This window comes from Dendropsophus ebraccatus, chromosome 13 (assembly GCF_027789765.1).
Source record: "Dendropsophus ebraccatus isolate aDenEbr1 chromosome 13, aDenEbr1.pat, whole genome shotgun sequence".
NCBI classification, from domain to species: Eukaryota; Metazoa; Chordata; class Amphibia; order Anura; family Hylidae; genus Dendropsophus; species Dendropsophus ebraccatus.
This window is the reverse complement of record NC_091466.1, coordinates 20,533,701-20,555,297: the sequence shown is the minus strand read 5'-3', so window position 1 is coordinate 20,555,297 and position 21,597 is coordinate 20,533,701. Positions and strand designations below refer to the sequence as shown.

General features: G+C 40.4%; 1 protein-coding gene across 1 annotated transcript; it reads left to right on the top strand.

Moving 5' to 3' along the window:
- The first annotated feature begins 1,268 nt into the window (after positions 1 to 1,268).
- LOC138770461 (embryonic protein UVS.2-like) lies at positions 1,269 to 19,409 on the top strand. Its single transcript, XM_069949564.1, has 13 exons — positions 1,269 to 1,352; positions 6,765 to 6,792; positions 9,074 to 9,133; positions 10,299 to 10,436; positions 10,582 to 10,699; positions 10,922 to 11,100; positions 11,933 to 12,014; positions 12,144 to 12,271; positions 12,354 to 12,469; positions 12,871 to 13,096; positions 14,106 to 14,224; positions 14,620 to 14,829; positions 18,700 to 19,409. The coding sequence occupies exons 1-13, from the start codon at positions 1,269 to 1,271 to the stop codon at positions 18,706 to 18,708; spliced, it is 1,497 nt and encodes a 498-aa protein (XP_069805665.1). The 3' UTR covers positions 18,709 to 19,409.
- Positions 19,410 to 21,597: the final 2,188 nt, after the last annotated feature.

The following is a 21,597-nucleotide window of genomic DNA, read 5'->3' as shown; positions in this document are numbered from 1 at the left end:
CCACCCCCAGATTGCCGTAAACACCTCCTGATCACTTTCCAAAATTTGATGACTTTTGGGGGGTTCTATTTTGCTGACACTACAGGGACATGGCACGCACCTGGCGCTCGGAAACTTCTTCAGAAAAATCTGCACTGAAAATGCTAATTGGCGCTCCTTCCATTCTGAGCCCCGCTGTGTGCCCATACAGTGGTTTATGCCTACATATGGGGCACCATTCTACTCTGGAGAATCTGTGTTAAAAATGTTTCAGTGCATCTTTTCCCCTGTTCTGAGTGAAAATGAGAAATTTCAAACTAAACAAACATATTATTGGAAAAATTTAATTTTTTAGTCTAATTTTTTAGTCTAATTTTGAATACTTTCCTCTAATACCTGTGGGGTCAAAATGCTTATCACACCCCAAGATGAATTCTTTGAGGGATGTACTTTCCAAAATGGGATGACTTTTGGGGGATTCTATTCTGCTGGCACCACAGGGGCACTGCAAACGTACCTGGCGCTCAGAAACTGTGTTACCTCACACCATTTCCCAGCCACTGAGGAAGAAGATAGCAGCTTTGAAACGCGTGTGGAAGCCACCTAACATTTGCCTACACCCCTCAACAGTCACCTGAACATACACCTGGATCTATTTTCCATCCCTCTAAGTCTGGGAGGAGCTGGCTCAACAGTCATCCTTGTGACGTGCCGGCAGGTTCAACTGCAGGAACAGTGTGCAGAATTGGATGTGCCGGCATGTTACATAAGGAGTCAATGTACATTTGCATGCTTGCATGTTCACACCGTCAAAATGAATGTTTTTATTGGACCTTATTTGTATATTAAAATAAGAGCGATATTTGACGTTATATGATGTGATGGACAAACAATAAAAAAGGCCATCATTTTCGGAGTGTGTTAACTAATCCAGTTGACCTCACAGCTGGAAAGCCTTTCTGTAACTATTAGGTATTAATAACCAGGTGTAAAACAATAGTGTTGCTTTCTACAGGTTTAACATTTTTAGTTTGACATGGAAACTAATCTCATTACAATAATCTCATTGAACTTACGTTAAATCGTTCAAAAAATGGTAAGACATGAAATATAAAGATAATTATACATCTGTTGGCTTTTCTTCTGACCATTCCAGATCCTTTTATTTCTGCTTTGTGATTGGACAGATTTGTATCAGTTACAGATATATAAGGATTACCTGACACGAAGGTTAGCACCAACTAGGAAAGCAGCCGATCCTTCCAATATTCTACAGATATCTCTACAACATGGGGGAGAAGATGCACCTCCTTGCCCTACTACTCTTTGCATTGGGACCTGTGACAAGTGTCCCTGTGCTTCCACCATTACAGGTAAGATAGCAGACTTATGTCCATTGCATTATAATATTATCTTTTAATAGGTTCTGCAAGTTTTCGCTCTATTTTTTTTTAGCCTGTTAAGAATAAATAATGTTTCAGGATAGTAGAGACATTAAGGTTTTCTTCTTTGCTAGTTTTGCAGAGGATGAGGTCTCTTTTTCATTGAATTGTCTAAAAAGCTTGGATGGCAACTTGGTGGGACTGTATTTCTCTTGTGTCATTCTGTTTATTGTTCTTTCATAATGTGTACTGTGTAAGTACATGTGTATTGTATTGTATGGGAAAATTTGGAAAACTTAATAAAAATTGAGCTTAATAAAAGCTTGGATGGCATTAAAGAAGTAAAATCTATTTCACTATATATTATATTAACAAAATGTTAAAGGGGTTAGTCGGTACTTTTGTGCTATTTTTGCTATTGTGCTGCAGCCGTAAGGAAAATAACAAAGAGCCTATACTTACCTCTCTGTGTTCCAGTGTTCTTCTGCGGTATCTCTGGTGTCCCCAATGGTCGCAGTGTCTTGAGAGTGACATCCTGCTCACCAATCACTGGCCTTGGTGCTATTCTGTCTCAGTCAGTGATTGGCTGAGTGGGCAGTCACCCCCAAGATGAGTTTAACCCAGAAGCGGTGGCAGCTAGACCTGCGGGGTACACCTTAGACATCGTAGAAGAATTCCCTTGGGAGAGTGGAGAGGTAAGCATACAGGAGACTCTGATATTTTTCCTTATGTCTGCAGCACAATGTAAAAAATTAAAAGCGCTGGATAACCCCTTTACAATTTAAATAATATTCTGATCACATCTGCAGCACGATTTTCATCATGAGCAGCAATAATGACATTGTACTAGATTCCTCACTGAGAAAAGTTCCTATTCACTTTAAATAGGGTCCATCAAGTTCCTCTATGTTATTCCAACATCTATTTAGTATTAATGAATGTGAGTAGTTACATATTAACCCCTTCACGTCAGCCATCTGTATATATACGTTCCTTTTGCACATGCCCCGTGCAGTAGGAATGTACATATACGTTCCGGCTTTGACGGGGCTTTGTGATGAGAACGGGATCGCTGCAGGGACAGCAATCCCGCTCTCATCTGTGTACAACACCGGAGATAATGAGGATCAGCTGCGATTCCGCAGCTGACCCCCATTAACCCCTTAGTGACCGCCGAAACGGCGGTCACTAATGGGCCGGTGCCGCCGCTGTATTTCATCTCCCCCCACCGTGAATCCACGGTGGGGGGAGATGAAATAAGTAAAAATCAGACCCCAGATCAGCCCCCTAGTGCCCCAGTCACTAACCCCCCCTCTCGCGGCGGCCATCGGATCCAAGATGGCCGCCGCGATCACTGTGAACAGACTAATGTCTGTTCACAGTGATCAAAAAAGAAAAATGAATGAAAGCCCCATGCTCTCCGCCACCGGAGGTAGCGGAGAGCATGGGGCAGTCATCGGGACCCCCCCTGTGGGGTCCCGGTACAAGCGATCAGCGGTATATACTATATACCGCTGATCGCTTGTGCCATGTGCCGCCGGCACTTTTTATCCCCTGTCACCATGAATGATTGGTGACAGGGGATAAAAAGTGATGTCCCCCCACCCCCCGAGTCGCCCCCCACCCCCCCTGTCACCCCCGTCCCCCAGTCACCCCCCCTTCCCCATATACTCACCGGATCCACGGAGCTCCTTCCTCCTCGGCGTCCTGGCTGGTTATGAAGTGCGCATGCGCTCCACAACCAGCCAAGCTCTGAAAATTTAAAGTGACAGAGACCAATTTGGTCTCTGTCACTGAACTATGATTACTGTGATAGAAAATATCACAGTAATCAATAGTAATATAGTGAAAATGAATGTATAAAGTACAAAAAGTGACAAACATACAAAAAAATAAAACACACACTTTTTATTATAGTAATAATTGCAGTTTACTCCCAAATTACCCCTAACCCCCCCCCCCCCAGATTACCCGTAACCACCGCAGGTTGCCCGTAACCACCGCACGTTGCCCGTAACCACCCCACGTTGCCCGTAACCACCGCACGTTGCCCGTAACCACCACACGTTGCCCGTAACCACCGCACGTTGCCCGTAACCACCACACGTTGCCAGTGACCCCCTCCAGATTGTCCGTAATCACCCCAGATTGCCTGTAACCACCCCAGATTAGCTATAAGCACTTCACTCTATCCGTAACAATTCTAGATTGTCTGTAACCCCTCCAGGTTGCCCCTAACCACCGCAGGTTGGGCATAACCACCCCAGATTGCCCGTAATCATGCCAGATTACATGTAACCCCCCAGATTGCACGCAACCACCGCAGGTTGCCTCTGACCACCGCACCTTGCCTCTGACCACCGCACGTCGCCTCTGACCACCGCACGTCGCCTCTGACCACCGCACGTCGCCTCTGACCACCGCACCTTGCCTCTGACCACCGCACGTCGCCTATGACCACCGCACATCGCCTATGACCACCGCACCTTGCATCTGACCACCGCACCTTGCCTCTGAACACTGCACCTTGCCTCTAACCACCCCAAATTGCCAGTGACCCCCTCTAGATTGCCCGTAACCACGCCAGATTACAGGTACCCACCTCAGATTACCTATTAGCACTTCAGTTTATCCGTAACCACAGCAGGTTGCCTGTAACCACCCCAGATTATCCGCAACCACCCCAGATTGTCCGTAACCACAGCAGGTTGCCTGTAACCATACCAGATTGTCTGTAACCACAGCAGGTTGTCCGTATTCACCCCACGTTGCCCATAACCACCCCAGGTTGCCTCTAACCACCCCAGGTTGCCTCTAACCACCCCAGGTTGCCTCTAACCACACCAGGTTGCTTGTAACCACCCCAGGTTGCCGTAACCACAGCAGGTTGCCTGTGACCACCCCATGTTGACCGTATCCACCCCAGACTGCCCGTAACCACCCCAGACAGCCCGTAACCACTTCAGACTGCCTGTAACCACCTCAGACTGCCCGTAACCACCTCTAGAATACCCGGAACCACCCCAGACTGTCTGTAACCACCCCACATTACCTGTAATCTAATTTTTTTTATTGTATTTTAGTAACTGCGCTATTCTAATAACTGTTACTAGCTGCGGTTTTGCTCCAGCAAATTGGCGCTCCTTTCCTTCTGAGCCCTGCTGTGTGCCCATACAGTGGTTTATGCCCACATATGGGGTACCGTTGTACTCAGGAGAACCTGTTCCTTGTGAAATTTTGAAATTTCAAACTAAACCAACATATTATTGGAAAAATTCAAGTTTTTCATTTTTACTGGCCAATTTTGAATACTTTCCTCTAATACCTGTGGGGCCAAAATGCTCATCCTACCCCAAGATGAATTCTTTGAGGGGTGTACTTTCCGAAATGGGGTGACTTTTGGGGGATTCTATTCTGTAGACACTACAGGGGCTCTGCAAACGCACCTGGTGCTCAGAAACTTCTTCAGAAAAATCTGCAGAGAAAATGCTAATTGGCGCTCCTTCCATTCTGAGCCCGGCTGTGTGCCCATACAGTGGTTTATGCCCACATATGGGGTACCGTTCTACTCAGGAGAACCTGCGTTACAGATTTTGGGGTGAATTTTCTCTCCTGTTCCTCGTGAAATTGAGAAATTTCAAACTAAAGGAACATATTATTGGAAAAATTCGAGTTTTTCATTTTTACTGTCTACTTTTGAATACTTTCCTCTAATACCTGTGGGGTCAAAATGCTCACCACACACCAAGATTAATTCTTTGAGGGGTGCACTTTCCAAAATGGGGTGACTTATGGCGAAATTTTACTCCGCTGGCACTACAGGGGCACTGCAAACCCACCTGGCGCTCAGAAACTTCTTCAGCAAAATCTGCATTGAAAAAGCTAATTGGCGCTCCTTCCCTTCTGAGCCCTGATGTGTGCCCATACAGTGGTTTATACCGACATATGAGGTACCTTTTTACTCAGGAGAACCTGCGTTACAAATTTTGGGGTACTTTTTTTCTCTTGTTCCTCGTGAAATTGAGAAATTTCAAACTAAACGAACATATTTTTGGAAAAATTCGAGTTTTTCATTTTTACTGTCTACTTTTGAATACTTTCCTCTAATACCTGTGGGGTCAAAATGCTCACCACACCCCAAAATGAATTCTTTGAGGGGTGCACTTTCCAAAATGGGGTGACTTATGGCGAGATTTTACTCCGCTGGCACTACAGGGGCTCTGCAAACACACCTGACGCTCAGAAACTTCTTCAGCAAAATCTGCATTGAAAAAGCTAATTGGCACTCCTTCCCTTCTGAGCCCCGCTGTGTGCCCATGCAGTGGTTTATGCTCACATATGAGGTACCGTTATACTCATGAGAACCTGCGTTACAAATTTTGGGGTACTTTTTTTTCTCTTGTTCCTCGTGAAATTGAAAAATTTCAAACTAAAGGAACATATTATTGGAAAAAATTTGAGTTTTTCATTTTTACTGTCTAATTTTGAATACTTTCCTCTAACACCTGTGGGGTCAAATTGCTCATCCTACCCCAAGATGAATTCTTTGAGGGGTGTACTTTCCAAAATGGGGTGACTTATGGGGTTTTTTTTCTCTGCTGACACTACAGGGGCACTGCAAATGCACCTGGTGCTCGGAAACTTCTTCAGCAAAATATGCAAAGGAAAAGCTTATTGGCGCTCCTTCCCTTCTGAGCCCCGCTGTGTGCCCATGCAGTGGTTTACACCCACATATGGGGTACCGTAGTACTCAAGAGAACATGTGTTACAAATTTTGGGGTGCTTTTTCTCTCATGTTCCTTTTGAAAATGAGAAACTTTAATCTAAATGTATATATTATTGGAAAATTTTTATTTTTCATTTTTTTACGGCCTAATGGTGAATACTTTCCTCCAGCCCCTGTAGGGTTAAAATGCTCATTATACCCCTAGATTAATTCTTTAAGGTGTCTAGTTTCCAAAATGGGGTCACTTATGGGGGTTTCCAGTATACAAACCTCCTAAATCAACTTAAAATAAGAACTGGTCCCTAAAAAAATCAGTTTTGGAAACTTTCACGAAAATGTGGTAATTTGCTGATACATTTCTAACCCCCGTAACACCCTAAAAAAGTAAAATATGTTTATGAAATAAAGCCAGAATAAAGAGGACATATTGGTAATGTGACTTAGTAACTAATTTATGTAATACAACTTTCTTTTTTTAGAAGCAGAGAATTTCAAAGTTCATAAAATGCTAATTTTTTAGCTTAAAGCATCACTGAGCTATAAGCGCATAAAGTGATACAGGTCAGATTTTGAAAAATGAGCCTGGTCAATATACAACATATTTTACATGTATACATCTGCTTCTTTTTTTACATTTACTGTAGTGTTAATATTGATTATCAATGTCTTTTCCACAGCGTTCTATGACTGGCTTAAAGGAATATGGTAAGATCTTCATATAAATATTTGGGCCACTCTTTGGTGGTTGTTACTCTTTTTTTTATTGATTTTTTGAGGCAGGACTCGGGCTGTCTCTACCTTCCTCACAGAACAGGAAGACAGCGGGTGTCAAATGTCGATGGTTCAGCCCGGTTCGCTCATTTCTAATAATAAATAAAAACTGTCTATGAACCTGAACCTTGGCTCAGTTTGCTCATCTCTATTTATCACACCCATAGTGTTATCACACATACAAAGGAAGATACACTGTAAAGCCATGACCAATAATATGTTTTTTTGTCCAGATTTTTGTCCTAGCAATGCTTGTAAATAGCATCATTTAAAGCTAAATCATAGCAGTAGAATCACATGTAGGCTGCCCAAGAGCCACATGAGGCCTTACAGCCTCTGGTAGAGGAGCACAGCCCCAGTTTATAATCACAGTATAGGTTATGTAATCCTAAAGAGGATGTACCATCAGGTACATCCTCTTTAATTTGACCCACCGATAGAACGCCGCCATCACAAGGAAGCCGGTGCTGTGGTCCGTTTTTCGATCCGCGGCCCGGCTCCCGTGTACGGCGCCGTTCTATGCATGTGGGAGGGAATTCCCTCCCCTCTATGACATCGCACCATTAGAATCAATGGAGCCGCGTCATAGAGGAGAGGGAATTCCCTCCCACCGGGGGCGGGCCGGCCGGCCTCGAGTGCTTGAGCACCAGCCCAGTACCCATGCATAGAACGGCGCCGCACACGGGAACCGGGCCGTGGATCAAAAAACAGACCGCGGCACCGTCTTCCCTGTGATGGCGCTGTTCTATTGGTGGGTCAAATTAAAGAGGATGTTCATGATGGTACATCCTCTTTAAGGAATAACATCTTTAGCATACAAATCTAGCTGGTCCATTATACTACAACATAGTTTGACCAAAGGAGTCTTTGCATACAACATAAGGCTATGTTCACTCAAGGTATATTTTTGTAAAACCTCGGCCGTTGTACAACGGCCTTGATTATTACGAAAATATACTGTTTGTTACCTTCCCATCTATGGGATCCCGGCCGGAGCGTATTCACATAGTATACGCTCCGGCCGGGATCCCTAGCGGCGCCGCAAACAACTGACATGTCAGTTTTCTGCGGCCGCTATTCAGTCAATAGCGGTTGCTAAAATTCATGTCAGTGTACACTGTGGAGTGAGCAGCTGCGGCCGCAAGCTCCATAGTGTGCTGTGGGGAGTTCTGATATGGGCGCGCACGGATGTGCTCGCATCAGAACTCTGCGGGGCTAAAGATCATCCGTTCAGAGAACGGCCGGTCTCTTACAGCATCTGCACATGGCCTAACATATTAAGCATACTCAGTCAGAGCTTTCTCTATAAATCCTTGAAATTGAATGTTTTCTTCTTTTCTTTACTCAACCAGAAAATGTGATAAACAAGATCAAGAAAATTAGCTCAGGGAAGGGTAAACCATGTCTAATGTAGAAGAATATTATATACTGTAATGGCTGTGAGAAAGTCAAGACTCATGATATAGAGCATATTAAAGAGGCTTTACAATTAATTATTTTTTTTTAATCTGATTAAATGTCTTCCAGCTGATAAGTACTTTAAAAATATTTGTAATAGAAGTAAATTACAAATCTCTGTCACTTTCTGGCGCCAGTTGATTTGAAAGAATTTTTGTGAACTACCCCTTTTAGTGAATATATAAAAATGATTTGGATAAACATACATGTATCATGATAAAATAGGTAAATGAATAAATATTATAAGGGCAAACTAGTTGTACCATGTGGTCTTTTTCTACAATAATCATCTAAGTTTTTTCTAACGATGTTCCTATTCTGGGTAATATATAGTAAACAGTTGACGACACAGGGCGAGCACTTTTTTTTAAAAAGTTTTAACTTTTTTTTAACCCTTTCACGACTTGGGGTCATTGATTCCTCAATGCCCAGGTCGTTTTAGGACATCAGCATGGGCTCCTCCTGCGCCTCATTTATCATGATTCAAATCATTTATCATGATCCAAATTTAGTACGCCGGGCTCAGGTAGGCAGGCACCTGGACGGCCGGATTCACTGAGAGGCACGCGCCTCTTAGTGAATCCTGCCGGGGAAAGGGGTGTATGGCCTAATATAAGACCGGCGTACTTGTACACCTGTCTTCATAAATCCCCCCTATGTGTTTATTATATAATTTGTGACAGAAATAATAACAGTAATAGTAGTACTAAACCTCTAAAAACAACAAAGATACATGATTTCTTAATTTAAGTTTCAGATATTAAGAATGCAGAAGAACCTCAAGGAATCTTAAGCAGGATAATCAAGGTCAACAAAGGTAGGAGATTATTATACCGGTACATAGAATTCATACATTACAATACATGACAAAATGAGTCTACTTCAGTTTATTCACAAAAATAAATAGTTTATTACATGAATTATTTTGTGATGATTCTTTGTAGTTACAGCCTTTATTATAGTCCAGAGAAATCATGACTCTGCTAGGTAATGTGGAAGTACTGTATGTAGTCAGATATACTGTTCAGGCTATATTTATACTTGGTATGTTTGTTTATGTCAGTATTTTGGTCAGTATTTGTAGCCAGTGTTACTAGTCTTCTATAAAATAGGGGAACTGATCCACTTTCACATTGCTGTGCTGTGTCTAGTGTCACAACCACAACCAGACCTTAAAGGGAATCTGCCCTCAGATTTATGTTGCCTTAAATGAGGGAAGAATGAACTAGTAAAATAAATGCTGAACATTGTGTATTACTTACACAATTCTGTTCAGCTGTTCCCCTAATATGCAGGAGAATAGGATTCTTGCTACATCCCTCCGCCCTGCCATCCAGCTACTGATTGACAGTTGACTGCCTATACACAGCATGGATAGATAACTGCCAATCAGCAGCTGGTGGGTGGAGTTTTCTGCATCTCATGAATATCTAGGACCACTGGACTCACGCACATAATGAAGAGAACAACTTGTCCATGCTATTTAGGAGGATATCTGCTAATTAGCTGCACAGAAAAATTTCAGTGATACATCATTCTGTTCAGCTACCCTGTTCTCTGTGTATGCTACCCTTAGCTAGGGCATAAACCTACTGTCTCTCTTTAACCACCAATAAATTATTACATAGACAATAAGCTGACAATGTTGGGAGCTTTCAGCTCTGAAGCCTGAACATTTCTAAATAAGGCTATGTTCACGCAACAATTTTCAATGGACGTTATTTGATACTCAAAATAAAGCTAGTTGTATATTTTCCCATGTACCGGCAATTGGAAAAAGACCAAGCCGTTGCCGATAGTGGGAATTGGGTGGAATTTCAAAGAGAGGACCGCACCACCAGCATCCCCACATTCGCTTTATGTAACAAAGTAGAGAACATATTACTACACCTGAAGACTGAAAACTTTTTGTAGAAACTCTCTGTATGAAGTTGCTTTTATTATATGTGAAGAACATTTAATAAATAACTATCTTTATGCAGAAAAAAAGCTGGCCCTACTTCAAGGTGACATATTGATTAAACCTGGACGCAGTGCTGTGAAATGTAACGGTTCATGCTTCTGGCCCAAGTCTGCAGATGGGATGGTCCTTCTTCCTTACTCTTTTGGCTCAAAGTATAGTAAGTTCTTATTGCTTAGTTGAATTTGATGGACAAGGGTATGCTCTCTCTCTTTCTCTCTCTGTCTCTCTCCCTCTGTATATGTAATGTAAAAAAAAAAAAAAACTGTTCCGCATTTATTATAAACATATTTTTTCATGACCAGATAATCAGGAAAACAACTTGTTTAAAACTTCCATGGACGAATATGAAGCACTTACCTGTGTGAGACTGGTACCTCGGACTACAGAAAAAGACTACCTCAATATTGTGTCTTCAAAGGGGTAGGTTGTACTATAAAAGGTGTACTCTGGTGAAAAAAATATTTTCAAATCAACTGATGTCATTTATAAAATTTGTAAATGACTTTGATTAAAAAAATCGCAATCTTTCAAGTAGTTTTGTAAAATTGTCATTTATCTGTAGAGGTTGCTATATGTTACTCAAATGGAGAAGATTTAAACTCCAACTGAAGCACTATTATAAAGTTGAAACTCTCTTTTTAGGTGTGTAGCATATGTGGGGCGATTAGGTGAAGGTCAGATGCTTGGAGTAGACTCTAATGGTTGTATGTATAGAGGAATTATACAACATGAAATAAACCATGCCCTGGGCTTCTACCATGAACACATGAGGAGTGACCGGGACGACTATGTCACAATTAGGTACCAGTATATTTCAGCAGGTAATACTCTCAACATGAACATATACTTAGTGTTTTTTTCTTTCCAAATTTTTTTTAATTTAATGTGTAAATACATAAAAATAAAAAATATTACAGAATCAGATAGAACAGTGCCAGAAGAGACTAGGGGGGACATTTATCAAAGTTAAATGGGGCTTACCCCAGGGAGAAGGCGCAGATTCCCCCCTTCCCCCTGGCATATGCCTGTCGTATCCCCCGCTCTCCCGATGGATGGGGTGGGGTCTTGGTGGGCAGGGCAAGGTGGGGAGGAGGCGCCGCCCATGTGCAGTGTTCAGACAAGTGATGAATAGGAGAAATCTTCCTGGGGGCATTCCTAGTGATAAGCAGGGCTGGGAGGAGGAACAGAGGGGTGGTACAGGCCTTAGGCACAGACACTTTGACGGTACAAGCGGTTTGCAGGGAAGCAGATTCTGGGTACAGAGCCGTTTTAAAAGCAATACAATTGAACAATTGCTTTCTCCTAATAACAGGCCCGGGATAGAAAAGTGTGAGGGGAGATAGATGGGGCAACAGCGGTCTAGTCCAAAGTATGAGAGATAGTAATGGTGAATTGTCTAAGTTTGGCCCAAGGGGACCATATTCATAAGACATATGTATGTGATCTATTTTTCCAGTAAACTCGTTCTTCACATCTATTAATCTGGTTAATTATTGGCTTACAAGTTTGAAGTCTAATTTCCAGTTTGTGACCAGAATTAACCATATACTGCAACTTTTAATGGTCTGAGAAGTTCATTGGGTAAAATGTTGTCCTACACATTTGATATTGTAGTTACATTATTTGGTCTATTAAAGCTGCCTTCTCTTATAGCTGACCGTGGAAACTTTAACAAAGCAGATAGCAATAATCTTGGTCTGGAGTATGACTACGGATCCGTGATGCATTATGACAAGTACGTTTTTTTGTGTTGTGAAAATCTAATGTGTGGTTACTATGGAAACCTCAAATATTCCTAAATTTTGAAACTATTGTCTTCTCACAATCTCATTTTCACCTTGTTTTTATCTTCTGTATCTGACAGGTACGAATTCACCAACACTACTGGACAACCCACCATTATGCCCAAACCTAACCCAAATGTTCCCATTGGACAAAGAGTTGGAATCAGCCCTCTAGATGTGGCTAAGATCAACCGTTTGTATCAATGTGGTAAGTTTGCGTAGATTTATCGGTTTCAAGAGCTTTTATCTAAGATTATAACATCTATACAATGATATAATTTTCCTTTTAGATGTCTGTGCAACTTTACTTAATGAAAAAAGCGGAATTCTGAAATCAGCCAACTACCCATCTGCCTACCCACATAATGCCAACTGTGTTTGGCTTATAAGAACACCATCAAATCAGGTAAAGCAACAAAGAAGCAGAATTACTGAGAAAGGAACTCTTGTCTTTAGTTCAGTTGTGGTTTGCAGCTAGGCTCCATTCACTTCAATGGATCTAAAGCCGCTATTACACGATCAGCTGAGATTGTACATGTCGGCTGATCGTTGTCTTCTAGTACACAAAATGATTATTGGCCACAATGGTCAGTATCGGCCGAATGCGGACGATAATCGCTTTATGTAGTAGGGCCTTAAGTTGCAAAATATACACCCAAAGTGGAAACAAGACTTCAGCTGTCTCTGAAAGAAAGTGGCCATCAGGTCATTGTAGCCTCTCTATATTTATCTAATAGAGTTGAAAACCTCTGGTGGACCATTCAACTGATTTTACATCTATTTGTTTTTTTTTTTAATGATTTCTAGGTTTCATTGAACTTTATTGCCTTTGACGTCCAGTCATCTCCTAATTGTACATCTGACTATATTAGGATTTATGATGGCCCCACTAAAAATTATCAAATGTTGTTGGACAGAACCTGTGGGACTGGGCTGATTCCTCCTATTATTGCATCTACTAACCAACTACTGGTTGAGTTTTCAAGTGATAGCAAGGATGCTGGTCTTGGTTTCAGAGCCTTATATGGCTCAGGTAAAGTATTACTTTTTATTTCCTCTATTATGTTTTAGTATATTGTTATACTGATAGTTTCAAATTTTTGTAATTGAACAGATTTTAAGAAATTATACTGATGACAAATCCTTGGTGGTTACTGTATATAGTTCTTTGATAAGTGTTATTTCGTACAGGACAGAGTTTTAAAGGGTAATGCTAGTTAAGGAAGATATAATCCTGTTCAATCCTCACCCATCTATTGCTTGTCATAGGTTTCTATTACATGAATTGTGCCATTTGTCTGCAGCACATCCCCACTCACACTTGCTGAAAATCCTCACTTCCTGGTTCAATTTGTCTTGACTCCTCTGTCCTCCCCCTCCCTTCTGAGACAAAGGTCACATGATCTGTGTCTATTCTGTTGCCAGCCAAGCTGTATCACCACATATATACCCCTTCCCACTACTGACATCACACAGTCATTACCTAGCCAAGGGCAAGGAAACAACAGCCCCTCCTGAGTAGTATAGGGGAAAGGACACACTGTTGTTTGATCAAAGTCTCTCTTTTTCTAATCTTTGTAAATAAATAGTTAAATAGTTACTGTATTTACTGTGCACAGCAGAAGCAGATTAAGCCAGTGGTGGGCTGAAACTACAAGACAGGGGCAGGTACCCGGCAGTTGGTTAAAAGGTGCAATGCATGTTGAGAGATGTAGTTTCCCGGCCGAGTGCCAAGATGTAAAATTGGTATCATTTATAAAGGTTTAAATCTGGGGCTAGGAGCCTGGTAAACATGCAGAAAAGGTGTCAAACAATCGGCGGGGGATCGGTGAGTGCACCTTTATACTTTTTGTGCTTTTTATTTTGGGGGGATAGCTTGAGTTCCCCTTTAAGGGTTTTAAGAGTGCTCCATGCACACATTTTATTGTACTAAAACTACTCTTACTAGATTTTATATTAGTTAGACCAAGACATACACAAAATAAACAATTGCAAGAGTTTTTTTTGTACTGTTTTCACTACATTAAAGATATCTCCTACAGTGAAATGTGGAGGAACATTCTATGCATCTAGAGCAACGTTTACTTCCCCTGGTTATCCCAATGCCTATGGGCCGAATTTGAATTGCGTCTACGAAATCAAAGCTCCTGCTGAAAAGAAGGTATGTTTTTTTTTTTTTTTAGTTTGTCAGTGTTTTAACTTAAAAATATACATTGTAGGACAATGCATCTATATATGGTATTTATTACACAGGAATTGTTCTGCAGTGTGTATTTTTTAGTACAAAACATCAGAGTTAAAACAGTGACAAACTTTAAAAACAGACTTTAAAAAAATAAAAATTAGAACAGAATTTTTTTAGGTTAACCAGGCACCCTCCCTGCTGAACAGGGGAGCTCCTGGTTAAATGCTTGAATCTCCTATTGATTTCAATGGGGTTTGTTACTCAAGGGAGCTCAAGATTCGCTCATCTCTACTCATTATTATTTGATATGTTACAAAGTAATGATATATACTGTATTATGATTTCTCTATCAATACTATGTGTTTTCACAGATTACCATGACCTTTAGTGATTTTAGTACAGAGGATGCTCCCTCCTGCTCATATGACTATGTAAAGATCCTGGATGGATCTACCACAATAGGTCAATTTTGTGGTGAATCCAAAATCGCTGATATTACCTCGACCACCAACAACGTGAAGCTGACTTTTGTTAGTGATGAATTATTTGAGAAGAAAGGGTTCAAGGCCTCGTATACATTCGTAAGTACACACCCGTCTATATATTCTTTACATATATAGCAATATATCAGACATAGCATTATAGGTGGACTGTGACAGAGCAATTAGTTTATAATTGTATTATGCAATACAAAGCATAACATCTGCTGTGACTAAAGATAAGCAAACATAAAAAAAAAAAAGAAAAAAGTTTGACTAGTTCACTGAACTTTTGTTTAGATAAAACTAATTCAGCCCAAATATGAACTTCACCATCACCAAGTACCACTAAAACTTAGTTCAACCACTAAAAGCCCGGTTCAACACTGTTAGGCCACAGAGGAGTCTACTTAAGTACTTTGGAGCTGTTTTGAGATAAATGGATGAGACCCGAAGGTAACGAACAGCTGTTTAACCCTGTCACGACCATGTGTCATTGATGCCTCAGTGCCCAAGTAGTTTTTTTTACTTCAGCTTATGGGATCATAAGCCCGAGGCTTCCAGTGTCCTTGGATACCATTGGGAATTTGCTAGCCCAGATGTTTACCAGACAGAGAAATCTCCCTTTGTAGAGGGAGATTCCCCTGTCTGAAGGCCTATAGATGCTGCGGTCGTGCTGACCGCAGTATCTATAGGGTTAACTGTCAGCACCGAAGCATGGCTCGGGTGCTGACAGTTGCGGCGGGTTCCCGGCTATCACTCACAGCCGGGACCCGCCACAGATGACACAGGCACAGCTTCTGTGCCTGTGTCATCCAGGGAACATTTAATTAGCATCACTGAAGCCTCGAGCATAGACTGCAGTGATTTTAATTTACTGTGCAGCGGTGGGAGGGAGTTATAGTATAGCATATTTCTTTTATATAATTACAGAAAGGGTCAAAAACACTTCCCTTTTGGTGGCAGATGCAATGTGTATAAAGCAATGTTTTTTTGTTTTTTTTAATGAATGGTCCAAAAAGTATTTGTTTTTGAGAATAGCGACCGGTTTTGTGCCTGGAAAGTGAAGTAGTAGTAGCAGCAGTGGTGGTGGTGGATTTATCTGTTATTCACTGCTCACTGGTCCTCTCAGAGATATTCTTCTAACTATTCTTCTAACACCTTTTATCTCTAAAATGGCTGCTGAAGCTATGTTTATGTGCTTGTATAGCATCGTATAAGCTATCTTCTGGTTTTCCAGAGGAGCTGTTTGCAAGGCATTATGGGTTACCCTTATACGTAATTATTAGAGATGAGCGAACCTTGATCATGCTCGAGTCCATCCGAACCCGAACATTCGGTATTTGATTAGCTGTGGCTGCTGAAGTTGGATAAAGCTCTAAGGTTGTCTGGAAAACATGGATACAGCCAATTACTATATCCATGATTTCCACATAGCCTTAGGGCTTTATCCAAGTTCAGCAGCCACCGCTAATCAAATGCCGAAAGCTCGGGTTTGGATGGACTCGAGCATGATCGAGGTTCGCTAATCTCTAGTAATTATGCTTATTTCTTCCCCTTGCTGCCATGAGGCAAACATAATTTCATTAGTTTTGAGTTTGCTCCAAGCCAATGCTTTAGCAGAGTTCATACCGTACCAAGTTAAGTTTGCTCATCTCTAGTTGTGATCTACTGCTAGGACCTCCAGCGATTACTAGTTATCTGGGAGATAATACAGCAATGTGTTTTCTCTTTCCTAACTTCCTTGAATTGGTTCTGTCATTTGCAATAAATATCAATTGTAGTAAATCTTACAGACATGTCAGAAGTTACGTATGTACTAAGTCTCACATTTAAGACCTGCTGCGATCGCGAATTATAGGTAAGTGTGTGGCTGTACTTTTACTCTCTGGTCAGCCACTTAATCTAACTGATAGCAGCATAAGGGAGCCTGATTCCTGCTATAACTTGGATCAGGCACTCAGCTATAACCTCCCTTGGCTATAACTCATACTCTCAGCAGCTCTCTAAACATATTGAAGGTTTCTAAAAATGACAATGTGGCTTTAAAGCGTAACTGTCATTTCAGGGTAATTTTTCTGAAAACATTAAATATCAATAGTACAAGAGATTTTAAGAAACTCTGTAATAGGTTTTATGTACTAAAAGAGTTTCCTTCTGTACTGAAAAAGCAATCTCCCAGCCTCCCCCCTCACATCAAATGAAGCAGGATTTCTGTCTCCATTATGTGGCTATGGAGAGGGGAGGGGATGTTAGGAGTGACTGAGCACTGAGCAGCCCTGCACAGCACAACCCTGCAATCTTCTCTCAGTAAGTTCATAGATAAGCACTGACCTTTCTGACACCTGAATTTAGCGTTTTAGGTGCCCAGAGAGTCTACAAACAGCTGACCTTCATGTCACCTCTTCCTGCTCCCTCATCTCCGTCGGCCCCTCCCCCCTCCATAGGCTTACAATGGAGAGAGCAGAGCCAGTCTTCACTGGCTTCTCTGTAATGAAGACGTGTTTGCCTGATAATGCACAGATAAGAAGTCAGGGGGGAGGCTGGGAGATTGCTTCTTGAGTACAGAAGGAGGCTTTTTTGGCTGATGAAACCTATTACAGAGTTTCTTAAAATCGCTTATACTACTGATTTCTGCAATAAAAAAAAAATCATGACGGTTACTCTTTAAGGACAAAGGCTGTTTCAATTTTTCATTCTTACCATCTAAGGGCAATAACTTTTTATTTAAATTTTTCTGCCAACATAGCCTTTAGTTGCTGTCATTTTTGCTATGTTTTATTGCTTCTTCTATCACCATATTCTGATACCCATAACTTTTTATTATTCAATATATGTAGCTGTGCTTCTTACTTTGCAGGATGAGTTGTATTTTTTTTTTTTTATCGGTACTCAGTTGGTGTGAATACAAGTTTTTGATCATTTTTTAGTCCCTGTTTTTTTGGATGATATAAAATCAGATAATCTGCTTTAGTTATTTTGACTTTTTTTTTTTAATTAATATACTAATGTTTATTATATTGAATGACTAACATTCTGTATTAATAACTCATAGTACCAGACAATTTTACATGGATTCATTCCTACTTGAAATGGTTTAAAAGACATGTATTACTAGTAGATCTGAGGCACAGCATTAGAGATGAGCAAATTTACAGTAACAAATCACTTTATTCCTATCTGCCTGCGGGTTTGAAGTCTGCTCCACTCTGCTTATTGACGTCCCTTCCTGGGTGCTGGGAAAAAAGATGGATCCAGTCGTGGGAAAATTCTCCCAGTTTCCCAGGACTGGATCTATGCTTACACAGCACCCAGGAAGGAACGTCAGGGAGCAGAGGAAGCAGACTTCAAAGCTCGCAGCCTGATGAGTAGACTGCAGATAGGAACGAAGAGATTTCTTTAGTCCCTACTGTAAATTCGCACATCTCTACACGCCAGTCATCACATTTTTTTTGACAGCTGACTTACTGCCTTTGTGGATGGAAAACCTACTTCTGAAAATGGTAAGTGTTGTTGAAAACCAATGGGGACACATTTAACAGTTGCAGCATGATTTCCATACCCCTTGGACTTATAGAAGGACAGAAAAGTGGGACCAAGCAAAAGTCTTGCAAGAAATTCATGCAATTTGTATTAAATATGAAAGCGAAAAACAAATGGTAGTAGACATGAGATGTCAATGGCCAATAGAAATAGACTTGTAGTAAGTAGCACAGGATGAATCAGACACAGCACCACCCACTGGCAACTTTTTGAACCAACATTTTCTTTAATAAATGGCAAGTACATCATCTTAAGGGACATTGTCCGATTTGTATCCCATTTGGAAAAGCAGTACACCCTTCAGTGCACGCTAAGTTAGGGAAGTTTAATTTTGTTGATCTTGTATATAGTTGATTGGGGCCTTATTGCATTTCCATAGAATTAGATATTTTTGGTTTTCTAATTGATTTTTCTGTCTCTTTCTTACAGCATAACTGAAGATCTGTACCCACAAGAAACAACTATAGTCTAAAGACTCATTCAGAAAAAAAACTTAGGTGCTGAAGATGAATTTATGCAATGTTTTGACCTTCTTATATTTTTTAGACCTTCAATCGGTTTCTTGGTTGGTTTCAATGAAATTGCATCATCTTTTATTATGTTATTAATTATTTAATTTAATAAATAAATAAATTGATTAATTTATTTAAATGCATAAATATGTGTGTGTCAATACATGCATGCAATACATGTCCGCCTGCATAGTTTCCTATAAAAGTTCAATTAAATCATTGTTTTATAGTGTGCATAATGCCTCGACTTTCTATCTCACTCTGAGAGCTGAAGTGTCCTACAATAATGCTGTCCTGTCTCGTTGTATGTGGTAATAGCTCTGTGATGCTTGAACTTATTCAAGTGATTCTGAAATAGTTTTTCATGACATATTGTACTTTATCATAGTGGTAAATTTTGAGTCTTTTATTGTAAAAATAAATCCACATTTTCATGAAAAATTTGAAAAATGTTCATTTATCAAAATTCAAAATTGCCTGTAGAACAAGAGAGTCATGCTACACAATTTATGAAAAATTCCCATTTACAATTTGTCTACTTAACCCCTTTAGGATCAGGCCTATTTTCGTTTTTGCGTTTTCGTTTTTTCCTCCTCATGTTTAAAAGCCCATAGCGTACAATACACCAAAAAATGTAATAAGAAACATATTTTCCTTATGGAAATCCATTCCCTCTACTCCACCACTCCTTTAAATTACTGGGGGGGGGGGGGGGGGGTAATGTATGTTATACAAGTGTCCATTTTATGAAATTGTTTAACCCTTAGAGGACCGGGCCAATTTCAATTATTGTGTTTTTGTTTTTTCCTCCTTGTGTTTAAAAGCCCATAGCAGTTGCATTTTTTCACCTACAGACCCACATGAGCCCTTATTTTTTGCGCCACTAATTGTACTTTACAATGACAGACTTAATTATTCCATAAAGTATGCTGTGAAACAGTGAAATTGAAAAAAAAAAAAAAAAAGGAATTTGTTTTCATTTTGGGGGGTTTCGTGTTTATGCCATTCGCCCCAAGTTAAAACTGATATGTTATATATGTTCCTAAAGTTGGTATGTTTACAACAATATGCAACTTAAATGACTGAAATAAAAAAATAAATAAATGTGTTTAAAATTGCTCTATTCCCAGAATATATCCTATTGTCAATGGGGCAACATGATCGGTTCTTTGTATCGGTACCTTGACTGCGTAAATGCAACTTTTTGATCACTTTTTATTACCAATTTATCTGGATCTGATGTGACAAAAAAAGGCGCAATTTTACACTTTGGCTGGTTTTTGCGCTTACGCCGTTTACCGTGTGAGATCAGCAATGTGATAATTGAATAGATCGGGCGATTACGCGCGCGGCGATACCAAATAAGTTTCTTTCTTTTTTTATTTTTAAAATGGAAAAAGGTGTGTGATTCAGACTTTTATTGGGGGGGGGGGAGGATATTTTTTAATTAATAAAAACACTCCCCCCCCCCCCTGTACACTGTAACTTTTATTCCCTCTGGGGGACTTTAAGTATTACTGCAGTGATCTCCCATAGAGATCACTGCAATATACCTCATACAGCAATGCTCGATCAGATCATTGCTGTATTAGTCTCGTCTGCAGCAGACCAGACACATTGATTGTTAAGCCGGAATCAGCGTCAGTGCAACTCACTGATGCAGAAGGGATCTCCCCTCTGGGATCGCATTGCGGGGGGGGGAGATCCCCCTACTAGACACCAGGGAAAGGGGGAAGCAATACATTTAAATGCAGCTGTCGGTTTTGACAGCTGCATTTAAATGTGTAATTACATAATTACAGATAGCACCTGGGATCGCAGCGGTTCAGAGAGGGGTCGCCGTGCGACCCCTCTCTGAACGCCCCCACCCACATCAGGATGTAGAGTTATGAGCTGATGTGAAAAGGGGGTTAATGTTGTTATTATTTGATAAATATCTTTTTACTTTTGTAGGATGTCAGAAGTCATAGATGTTTAGTAGCAAAAAATATAATTTTCCGGAAAATTTCCCAAATCAGTTTTATTAGGGACCAATTCAGTTTTAAAATGGATCTAAAAAGATGGGTTTAGATGGGTTACAGAAACAAATGCGAAGTGTAAAAGTTGCAATTATTTTGTTGCAATTTTTTTTATTATGATCCATTTTTTTCTGTAACAAAGTAGGTTATAACTGAAAAAAAATCAGTTTTTAGTAATATCCTATAAGTGGCTCTTGTGCTTTCTGTATCGCATGTAGGCCTCAGAAGTAAAAAAACAAACAAACAAAAAAAAAACCTTCTTGGATTTGGGGGCTTGCTTTTATTACAGTGTTTTTGAAGCACCATGTTTGATCTGCAACAGAGGTGTCAATATATAAAAAAAACACCCCTCTAAAGACCGCACTTTTGAAACTATAACCCTCAAGGAATCCATCTATTGATATCATGAGCCTTTAGACCCCCCAAGTGTTTAAGGAAAGTGTTTAGCATTATTCCAAGAAAATGGAATACGTAACTTTATTTAAAAATTTCACCCATTCACACGGGACAAAGGGATATATGTACCCCAAAATGTATAAAATAAAATACTGTTTAGATGCATGGAAGGGCTCAGAAGGAAAGGAGCGTCATTTATCTTTTATAGCACAGATTTTGCTGGAGGGTTTTTTTGTGCCATGCCGCAGGTGCAGAGCCCCCGTGGTACCAGCACAATGCAAACCGCCAGGACATGATGCCATTTTAGAAATCTTATTCATCTAGGCCATTATTAAGCATGGTTAGCCCACAGGTGCTTGGGTTTTTAGCACTGGGCCACATAAATGAAAAATATATTATTT

Excerpts from the sequence above, each read along its gene's own strand:
- LOC138770461 (XM_069949564.1), top strand. The coding sequence starts at position 1,269 with ATGGGGGAGAAGATGCACCTCCTTGCCCTACTACTCTTTGCATTGGGA. Across the intron at positions 12,272-12,353 it reads CAACCGTTTGTATCAATGTG|ATGTCTGTGCAACTTTACTT; the intron begins GTAAGTTTGCGT and ends TTTTCCTTTTAG. Across the intron at positions 12,470-12,870 it reads TAAGAACACCATCAAATCAG|GTTTCATTGAACTTTATTGC; the intron begins GTAAAGCAACAA and ends AATGATTTCTAG.